This window comes from Corvus hawaiiensis, chromosome 2 (assembly GCF_020740725.1).
Source record: "Corvus hawaiiensis isolate bCorHaw1 chromosome 2, bCorHaw1.pri.cur, whole genome shotgun sequence".
Classification (NCBI taxonomy): domain Eukaryota; kingdom Metazoa; phylum Chordata; class Aves; order Passeriformes; family Corvidae; genus Corvus; species Corvus hawaiiensis.
This window is the reverse complement of record NC_063214.1, coordinates 47609226-47620486: the sequence shown is the minus strand read 5'-3', so window position 1 is coordinate 47620486 and position 11261 is coordinate 47609226. Positions and strand designations below refer to the sequence as shown.

Sequence of the window (11261 nt, the reverse complement as noted above, 5' to 3'; positions counted from 1 at the left end):
AGACCTCAAAAGTGCAACGAAGAGGACATGGTGCAACTCATGACACATTAACGCACACACTGCATGCAAGCCTCTGCCCTAACCATCCGCTGCATTCCCAAAGATATCAGGGGCAACCCGCTGGGCTTTCTGAAATCAGACACACAGGCACAGAGCTATCTCCTGATGGTCACAGATATCCACGATTTTTTTTATGGGTCAGTTATACAGTAGGGAGGAAAGTCAAGTCAGATCCACAAAACCCGTGCTTCTGAGGAGGCAGAAGAACTCATAATGCATTCCAGGTTTAAATATTTCATCTTTCCTTACTTACACGATTTCACTGACTTGCAGAAATGAGGGTACAAGGAGAGGGCAGATGCCCACATCAATCTCAACAAAGAGATCACTGAAGCATTATTACATGGACATGCTGAGCCTAAATAATGTATCCAGGGGTAGCTATGTAACATGGAACCAAATTAATCATTTACTAGTATTTTAGTCATATATGGCAAGAGTCACAGCCACCAAGTTGCAGAAACAGCACATCCACCTGTGCTTCCAGAGAACCAGTTGGGCTCTCCAGATGAAAAGTGACCTTGTTAAAGGTGCATCTCTTCCCAATCCAATTCACCACAGGGATGTGAAAACTCTTCTTGCAGAAGGAAAGCGGTAGTTTTGAAAAGCTGCACATGAGATGGTAGGATCTCTTTTTCTGCTTCTTCTTTCTTGATCAACGTGGGAGAAAATGCATGTAGAGCCTGTAACAGCTAGGAAGGCTGGAGATAAAAATATCCCTCACAAAGTGTAGAAAGGGTTATAAAGAACCTCCTGGCTGATCCAAAGTAGCCCCTTGCTGTTGAAGACACCTCGTTTAATGAGGGTACACACTAATGGACCAACATGACAGCTGTATCAAACCACCACCATTCAGCCAGCTACACCTTCTGCTCCTGGCTGGCAGGGATCCTCCACAACCTCCTCCTCTTAGGATCAGTACGATCAGGATGCTTTCTTTCCTTCTCCAGCTGAGATTTATTTATAGCCTACTTACAACCATTCGTTCTTGAGCCAGCACCATCCATTAGTAGAACTAGTGGCTCCTCCTCCTTATTGCTCACGGCTTTCTGGAGCACGATGGCATCCCTTGGCCTCCTCCAGCAGACTGGGAGCCTGTGATGCCACGGTCGCTTCTCCTCTGCACCAAGGACCCCCACACCTGCACCCAACCCACTGCTTGCTCCTCAGATGGGGACCCTCCCGCGGGAGGGCTCTGGGGAGAACCATGCATGTCTCGTGCTGAACTGGCTGCTGCAGCTACGTGTGGGTGACCACAGTTCTGGGGCAGCGCACCACCCGCCCCACTCCTCGGATCCTACAGCAGCTCCCCAGTGCTCTGTCCCTACAATACCCACGCCAGTTCTGGGACCCTGTAACACGCACCCCAGCACTGTCACCCTCCAATACGCCCTAACCCTGCCGCACCCCCCCGTTCCCCCGCAGCTCTCCGGCTCCCCGCAGCCCCGGCGCGCCCCCCGCCCCCGCAGCGCGCGCAGGCGCGGGACGGGAGCGCGCGCACCGCCGCCCACCGGCGCCCCCGGCCCCCCGCGCCCCCCGGAGGCCGCGCATGCGCACCACCTCCCCCCGCCCTACGGCAGAGCCCCCCGCACGGAGCGGGCCCGGCCCGGCGGAGGGGGCGCGGCCATCGGGGGCGTGTCCTTCGGGGCGTGGCGCGGGGCGTGTCCGCGCGGGGGGCGCGGCGCGGCGCGGCGCGCCCTGTCCATGGTGCGGGCGGCGGCGCGGGTGTCCCCGCGGCGGGAGCGCGGCGGCGCGGGGCTGTATGGACGTGATGTCCCCGCAACAGGAGCACCTCGGCCCGGGCCGCTCGTCCTCGGTGAGCGGCGAGAGCAGGGGCTTCGCCGCCGCCGACAGCAAGAAGGTGAGGCCGCCCCCGCAGACCACACGGGAAAGCGCCCCCCGGCCCGCGCCCCTGTCCCGGAGCTTCCCGCGGGGGGCACCGCAGGTCAGCGCGGCCCTATCGGGCGCTCCGCCGTGCCATCTCCCTGGGTCCTGCACGCCGCTGTCGGAACCGGGGTCGGGGGAGCCGCTGGCGGAGCCGGGGCTGTCGGCGGGAAGGGCTCGTTACCCGGGGAGCGGGGAATGCGACGGTGCCCAGTGTGGCTGAGAGGCTTCTGCCGGGTGGATAACCCGGGGACCTCAGGGGGGCTGCTGCACGCGTGTCCCGGGAGCACAGGGAGACTGTTGCCTGGATGTCCGGGGTAGGTAAGGAGCGCCGCTGCACAGCTGTCCCGGGAAGCTCGGGAAGGGTTTTCTGGGTGCTGTTCGGTGGAGTCAGAGGGCTTTGCTGCATGGATTTCCCGGTGATCTGGGGGATGTTGCTACGTGGATGTGCTAGAGCGATAAGGGGGTTTGCTGCATGGATTCCGTGGAGGAACCTAAAGGACGTTTTGCTGGATGGATTTCTGAAGGTTTTGCTGGGTGAGTATCAGAGAGAGCTGGGGAGAGATTTGCAGAGTGATTATCCAGGGAATCGAAGAGGGATCTGCTGCATGTGTGCTTGTAGAGAGCGAGGGAAGGGTTTGCTAGAGAGGAGGGTGTTCGGTGGCTCCTCTCGCACGTGCTTTGTGCAAGAGAAATATAAGAAGCTTCCTGGAGAAGCGTCTTGTGCAAAGTGTATACAATCGATAGCAGAAGAGCCTCATCCCATCTTCAAAACTGGTTGTAAAAAGCTGTTTGATGTCTCAAATTGCTTTTCAGCATCTGACACAATGAAGTGCAAAATGCTCTCTTCTGCATACAGCCAAGCACTTGTTTCTGCCTTCTACTTAGCTGTAACAAGCGAGCTGTAATAACCAGATTCTTCCTGCTGTATGAAACAGGAATTCTTTTTTTCTCTTTGGTTTAGCAAGTGCTGTCGTGTTTTTCTATCCAAAGTAGAGCTGGTACCTTGCTGCCTTGCAGATTTTGCTTCACAATGACATTTAAATCTATTCACTGCTTTGTCTTTAATGTGCACTTCAGACGACTGCCAAATAGGCTGGCAGGATTAGAATGACTAGCCAGGTTACAGTGTCCTTTAGTAAATCTGCCCACCTGGTGACACTTTGGGATGGTAGTAAAGTCTGAGCTTGTGTCCGGTCTTGTGGCTAAGCAGCCACTGGGATTTTGCTGGCCATGGCACAGCAGCACAGAGAGAAGTCCTGCTGATGTGTCTCTTTGGGCTGGGAAGTGATGCTGTGTGTTTCCATGGGCTGTGTCCATGTGTGCTGTGTCCCACCAACCACATAGTGCTCCAGCCTGACTGCAGCCCTGGGGACCTCTTCTTATGACAGCTGCTCTCAGTGGTGAAATGGTTGCCTGGAGAGAGTTTGGCCAAGATTTCTACTACACTTTGCTGCAGTTCATACCTGATTGGTTTCTGAAGTGGGCATGTGATACACCTACACAAGGTGGTGGAGTACCTCCTGCTGCCCAGCTGGGCAAAATGATGGAGTAGATACTCACCCTCTCCAAGTACTGTGATCTAATTTGAGACGGCTAAATGCGCAGCTTGGATTTTTATGAAACATTTTTTTCATTTTTGCTGAAGACAGAATACCATGTACCTTCCAACCTGGCAGAGCCCTGATGCTAGGCACCCACCTGAAATGAGATGTTCAAGTACTGTGAAGATGAACGTTTTTATCGGGCAAGTTCTACTTCATTATTCAGCATTCTGAGGACAAATATTAATGGTAGCACTTGTGTTTCCTATTCCTGCTCCAAAGAGCCCACAGTCAAAGGAATGCAGACCTTGTTTTTGCCAACGCTGACAAGAGAGCAGAGATATTACTTTTTACGGATCTTGGCAGCCCTTTTGGAATTCCTCACCGTGGAGGCACATGCAGCAGGGGTACAGATGGAGATCCTCCTGTGGAGAAGCAGCTTGAGACCCTGGCTGGGCCGTGCAGCATATGGCAGCTTTGCACACCATGCACAGCCAACACTGGCAGCCACGAACATCCAGCCATCAGCTCAGCTGCTTGTCCACGGTCGTGGTGCTTCCTTGAGACTACTAGCGTGCCACCTCTTTATGCCTCTCTGGGGAGGAAGATTCTTACCTTTATCTGTGTACAGGAAAGGAGTATTCCTGATTTTGCCTGAAGCTGGATCTCAGTGACAGTTTAAAAATTTCTTTTACTATTTGGGTCCCTGTGGACTCTATATATACCTCTGTTTTGTCTTCCACTCAGTGCCAAAGCATCATTTTTTCCCAATGCAGAAAGTCTTTTTTGGTACCAGGGAGCTTACATTGTTTGTATGGGTTACATACAGTGAAATGGAAGAATGTGTTGGCAAGAAATCCGTTTTGATACTGGTGACACAGCATGTCAAGTTAAACAGTTTTGTTGCAAATATGTATTTAACATCAACTGTTTTACTTTCTGGCAAAAACTACCCGTAAATATGTGATGCTAAGTGACCACTGAACCTTTTTCCCTTTTTATTATCGTGACTATATTTTCTCAAATTAGCTGAGATTTGCTGCATTGTTCTGTGGTTTTCTGAACTCCTACTTCATCTTCCACCTGCCTGTCAAAACGAAGCTGAAGGATCACGTGCTTGATCACACCGTAGAACCAGAGCAGGGACAGAAAATGTCTAGGACTTTTTTCACGTATTTTGTGTGACCATTTAAACTAATATCCTGGAAACATTTTTTTGCCTTTTCTTGGCATGCAAAATAATTTGCACTGCTAACCTACTTCACAGTATGTGGGAGGTTCTCTCTGTTAAATGCTTACAAGGCACTCAAGACACCCTGCTAAAAGGTGACATTGAAGTGCAGCGTTTTAGTTAATGCTTTTGAAAAAATTCTGGACTAGTTTCCCTCCTTTACTGGACTTACTGGAGTCACTGGACTATGTGTGATTGACCTACAGAGAAGTTTTGTATTGACTGTTTAGCTTTGTAACCAATCACCAGTAAATTGCTGCAACTCTGAAGTAGACTGAAGTAGCATGAGTAAAAGTGATTATACTGATAGAGCTTATTTCTACAAATTTGTTAAAACAAACAATGCAGCAGAGATGTCTTTTGTGCCAATGTAACTGTCAGCAGTAGCAGCTGGGTCATTTAACCATATTTATGAGTTCCTGGTGTTTCACTTCTCTCTTCTTAGAGGAGCTAGATTCCAACCAACCCTGAATATTTTACACAAAACAGTATCTGGTAGCACAAGGAGTCGCTCCAAGGATTTTTGCTGCCTCCTTGAAGAATACAAGTAACTGCCTAAAATGTTTTGGAGGCTCAGCAATTTTTAATATTTGCACCCACAAAGTGTGCAAAAATTAACCATTTGGCATACTAATCAAAGTAGCAATTATGGTTTGAGACTTGAAATACAGCAATTCCATCACCATAAAAATGTGTTTCTTTGTGATTCTGATCACAAATGCAGCAACAGTTTACCGGCAGGGAAAGGGGAGTTACGGTGTTTCCCAACAGTGTATTAAATGGATAAAATTCAAGCAAATTAATAGCATTGGAAGAGTAAGCGTACATAATCTTCACCCCTTGTCTTACTCTGAAAAGATGAATCAAGTATGTATTTGCCATTATATTTGCTGATACCTTGATCTCATGCCCCATACATGTATGCTTTTTTAACATAAAGCTCCTTAAGCAGAGATTTCTTCTTCCTGCAAGATTCCATCCTGTTTACTATGGTCCTGGTGGGTTGTTTCTAAAATCACGCCTGGTAGTACTGGAAATCTCAGACATCCAGGATGACTTCTGGAACTGTTTAGTGAAATGGTGAACAATTCCTATCATCCTGCAGACATATCCTGGAGCTATTTTGTTTCTGATGAGGACTGAAAAAGCCCCTATTTTAATGAAATCACCCGCGAAGTGAGTCCTTAGGTTAAAATCACCTTGGTAGGCTGTGCTGGCTTACGGTAACTTACTGTTGTGATGTGCCTCCTGATGCTGCTTTAATTATGAGCTAGTGTTAGCAATCCTTCCTCTGTCTGTCCATGAGACAAATGGAAAATTATGCAGAAAACAGTGTGTTCTAGTTCTTGAGTTTCCTAGTCTTGGGATTTTTGTTTGCCCTTCCTGGTGGCAGTAGGAAACAGAGGGGCTTTGTAGGTCATGTGGGATCTAATATCCAAGAACTGCAGATATCAAATTATTGCCTGTTTACTGTATGTTGCTTGAAGTATCGATGTGGAATGGGGGGAATCTCCTATTTCTGTCGTCTGTAAACTGCTCCTGAGAAAGTCTTTATGTACAGAAATTGGGCCAGAATTGTATCCATGTGTTAACCTTCCTGCTTTGTGCCAGGCTTGGAAAGAAACTTTGGGCTTCAACAAGACCACCACAAACAAGAGTCACTGATCTGAGCAGTGCCCTGACTCACCGGAGGGCCCTCAAGCAAATATTCAGTCTTCCCCTACTCTGTGATGTTTTTACTAATCTTTCACATCTTCATCTTGTGATGTAGATGGGTGGGATCTTTTGAAGACATCCATATCAGTGCTTCCAAAGATTTGTATCCTTCGGGAAGTAGCTGATAAAACATGTTTTGCTCTTGGTTTCTTTTATCCATTTTTCTTTCTACTCTGAGATGGCCTTTAGTCTTTGCTGTGTTCTTTAGCAACTGCTGTTCTATGCTGATATGCTTTTAGTTCCGCTGTGTTGATAGCTCTTTTCTCTTGTGCCCCTGCAATTGTTTTCTCCACAATTAGCCATCCAAAAATGGCTTTCTTTCTAGGAAAGTCCTTGTAAGTAAAAGTATACTGCCAGCATAAACAAAAGCACATAGTTTTGTCACCTGCTCTGCCTTAATGGTAAATGGTCTCTCTGTGGGACCTACATCTCTGCTGCTTGAGCCAGCAGTTCAAATGCAGTCATCTTCTCACCCTGTTTATGAGGGTTCGAAAATGTTATAGGTCAGCATAGATCCATTCCTTTAACAAAGTATAAGAGATTCTTGTTATTTTTGGTACTTTTTGACAACCCTAGTCTGTAAGTCCAACAAATGCTGGATTATAGTATATAGGAAAAAGTAATCTATTGCTTCTCGTAAGTGGCCCAGTGATACAGGGGTAAGAGTGATGCCCAGTTGTCCTGGAAAATTAACTGCTGTCTGCTGGGGGTTGTTGTGATTTTTTGATTTTCAGGCAGTTAGCTGAACTTTGCCTCACAGTTTTTGGTAAGGATTTGTTGTCTGTGCTTTGGTTCGTATCTAGCTAAACCAGGCATGTGTGCCACAGATATGTTTTGTTGCTCAGACAACAAGAGCAGAGTTTGCATGGGTGAAATCCCTCACAGTTATTAACTTAAATACATTTAAAGAGTAGCATTTCTTAAAATCAGACTTCCTTTCATTAGAAAAATAAAGCAGTGAAAGGGAGAGCTTAGCCACTGGAGTGCAATCCTCAGCTAGAGGCATTGGCACATCTGAGGGTTATTCCTGTCACCCAGTTAAATGACCCAGGCAGATGTCCCAGCCTTGACCCATTTCTGGAGTGAGCCTGTAAATCAGGAGCCTGAAATCCTTCAGTGTCTGAGGAGGCTTTAACAAGGTTATCTGCACATTGCTGAGGAGGCATTTCTGCTGTGTTTACCTGTCACTCAGGAACTAAATAAATTTTTCGACTACTTTGTATGAGTCTCTTAAACAGACATCAAGTAACATTGTTTTCTCATCCTAAGCTCAAACCACTGCAAGAAGACAGTTTTTCCCTGTGTTACTGAACACACATATTTTTCTGTTCCCTTGTCCTTAGCAAGAAGAGGATTGATGATGATTAACTCTATTTTCTTGGTCACCTTAGTTTTCTTTTACAGTCAGTGGAGGAAAACTTATTCAGATAAGATGAACTGTGCCCTAAATTGTCCTTTTCTCTCTGATGGCTATAAAAGGAGCACAGGGCACACAGCTCAGGTGTGTGAGTCAGAGGCTGGGGGAGAGGAATCTTCCTGCATGTGTCTGACTATTGCATGGGTCAGGCAACACAACCTGGCATCTTGGGCAGCACGTTCCCAGGGAATCACCACACACAGTCCCTGTCTTAGCCCACCTACTGTGACCTCCTGCGCATTTGCAGTAGCTGCAGCAGGGTATCCCCTTACTGCATAGATATTAACTTCTCTAGATATTTGAAAATATTATAAACACTCTATATGCATTACTTAAGTTACTTGTAATCACAAAATAAATAGTCAGTACCATTATTTTTTTTCATACATTCTTTATTTAATTCATGCACTGCCATTCTCTTTGTAAGTGTGATATAGTAAAGTGATATACATAAAGTGCAGTAATAGTTCCAGGTTTTTTAATCTCATCATGTGTTACCTTTTCCACAGTGGAAATCAACATTGTAACTTGGCAATATATTAATTTATATAAATTTCATATAGTATCATCATCTACTTCAACTGTGAGGCAAAATTCGCTGAATACTGGCAGCCAGGAATACTTTTTCCTCTAGCTGATGACTTGTGAGATACTTGTGCAAGGTTTACTGTAATCCATAGGGGTTCTGATTCTGATTCCAGAGGAATGAGCATATTTTCAGTGATGGTTTGCAAGCTTTCTGTCCTCAGCATGGTGGGCTGATCTGCTCATAAACCGCCTACCATCACAGTTTACAAAACAGTGTGTCAGATTGTAGGTCTGATTGATATCTGTGTAAATTCATTCTTTTGCAATCTACAGGCCTATGACTTTCTATACCAGATGAGAAACTGGCCAGATGCTACCACCAGTCCAACAACTGGAAATGCAAAACCTTATGTTTCTGTTAAAAAGCAGTCAAGACAATCACAACCAGAAATGCAGAAAGTATGAAGTAAAACCTGAATTGGTGGGAAGGGGGCAGGAACTCAGACTTTTGAATGTAAGGAAGACAGAAATAACTCTACTTTTTCCTGACTGACACAAGATTATCATCTTTGCATCTGGAACACTGTAAACACTCATTATAGGTACTGATTTTATGATACATTTCACATGGCTGTGACTCAGCCAGCAAGTATGAGGATTTCTCTCTGTATTGACCTTTCTAATATTTACATGAAAAAATGGGAGGTAATGATGTGGGACACATGTTGAGAAATGCTTCTCTGTGTTCCATGCTTAGATAATTGATCAGTGCATCTCCTTTTCCTCCCAAACATCTGCTCTCACTACAGCTGTTTAGGATGTATCTCTTCTTCTCCACATTGCCATCCTTGCATATATAAAGGCAATAAAAATGAGGATAGCAGGCAACTGGATCCAGCTTAACCAAACGTGAATTTATCCTCTCCCTTCTCAAAGTAAATCAATTCAAGTTGTCATGATGGTCACTTATTTTCTCTTCCCAAACTCTGCATGTAGCGAAATGAAAATAAACCACCTCTTTCTGTCTGTAGTCAATGTCTCTGTGTAATGTGTTTATTTGCATACAGCTGACCTGACTCACTTCAGTATTGCTGTGAAAATTTTCCTTTCCTCATCAGTGATCTTTTTATGTTTTGAGGCGCTATTTTTTTTTTGTGTTAGGATTTGCTTAGTAGCTATGCTAAGAGTTTGCCCAGAGAGGCTGTGGAATCTCATCCTTGGAGGTAACATAGACCTGGACTGGAGGTGGCCCAGAGCAGCCTGCTTGAACAGGTCTTGCTCTCAACAGGTTCAGAGAGGCTGCATCACAGACCTGTGGGATCCCTGCCGACGAGGATTATCTCTGCTAGTTATTTGAACTCTTACTAAACTTGCTGTAGTCTAGACTTTACTTTGGTCTTCAGACATTTAAGTCAAGACGAGAATCTTGCTGGCACAGGCACTATTCAACACTGCTAACCCAAGCACGAAAAAAAAAATGCTGTAGTTGCCATAGATTTTAAAATGCTGCATTTTTTTGCAGTGGCTTTCTTTTCAGACCTGAAGATTGCTTTGAAAATGTAACCAAACTTCCACTGCATTTTCAGAAGCTTAGATGCTCCAGTTTTTACCCCGCCAAAAGCCACCTGCCCAGTAATGAGTAAATTGCAGTAAATTTCCTGCTGGGAGTTGATGCTTTATATAAACTCCTGAAATCTGCCTGTTGTGTGACATGTGTGGCTGGTATTCTGTAGCAATGTTACAGCGCATTGTTACACAGATCTCTTTTTGTGTCTGCAGGTATGCTACTTTTAAAACCTCTAACAGCTTTTCAGATTTGCTAGCAGTAAGACAAACAGATTTAATTCACTAGCACAATTTATTGTATTTATTTATTTATTTAAAAACTATTAAAAATGGGCATCTCTTTTATTAGTAATCTGTTATTATCCAGTTACAGTCCAATGGGAGACAGCTAAATGTTCCCAGACTTAATTTATTAGTCTTGGGAAGGTTATTGATAAAATAGGGAGGAGGGGATAATTTTTAAAGGTGAATTGAAATTACACAGTTGAATTTATAACAATTGCACAATAGCTGTAACTGAGTATCTGACAAAACAAACAAGCATGCTCTACATCAATAAAGAGAGAACCAAAAAAATGACACAATAACAGATGGACTGCAGTGAGTAGAAGAAATGCACTTGTCAAAAGCAAGTAAAATATGTACAGTTCAGTTTCTCCGAGGGGAGCACACTGTGCACCTTCCCAAACAAAATGTGTGTCACATCCAGCACATACACTGGCAGAAGAATCAGTTGATCTGACTGTCTTAACATATTTGTCCTGGTAGTAAGTGGTTATTTTTAGTACGAAGGAAGAGAGTCGTGCTTTGTGATTAGCTGAGAACAGAGACTTCATGACTGTCAAAGGTTCACCTGTTTGTGAGCTCTCAGTGGTGTCCAGGGTGGTGTTAAGGTACCACTGCAGCACTGGATTTTGTCCTGTCAGGGTGTCAGGAGGAGTTTGACCCCGGTTCTTTTGTTCACCAGTTTGTTCTGAAAAGTATTAGAGCTAAGTAAGGTAACAGTCACCCTTCTGGTGGAGGGTCAGTGAGAGGAGAGGTCATGCACCTTTGGCAGCAGGCTGCACAACCGGTTCAAGGCAGCCCTCCAGGGTTAGGGCCAGGACTACTCAGTCCTGCTTCTGGCGGCACGAGGGAGAGTGAATACATCGTGATGAATACATTTGAGTTCAGGGAAATGTGTGGTTTTGTCTCCTGTGGGTGCTTTTGAAAATTTCTACCTCTAGGGAATATGGTGCTATTTATTTGCTCAGTATTTTTATTGTAGTGTTCACTGAATGGAAATCCATCTTCCCTTGTTAGCTACTGACATTTT

At 45.4% G+C, this 11261-nt stretch overlaps 1 protein-coding gene across 3 annotated transcripts in view; it reads left to right on the top strand.

Annotated features, from left to right (window-relative positions):
* Nucleotides 1–1748: 1748 nt before the first annotated feature.
* ARHGAP20 (Rho GTPase activating protein 20) overlaps nucleotides 1749–11261 on the top strand; it is a 61968-nt gene continuing 52455 nt past the window's right edge. The window contains exon 1 of one of the 3 annotated variants that reach the window (XM_048294773.1): nucleotides 1749–1921. In XM_048294773.1, coding sequence (XP_048150730.1) covers nucleotides 1823–1921 — 99 coding nt within the window. In that variant the 5' untranslated portion in view covers nucleotides 1749–1822. The other 2 variants (XM_048294775.1, XM_048294774.1) reach the window with 2 other exon arrangements.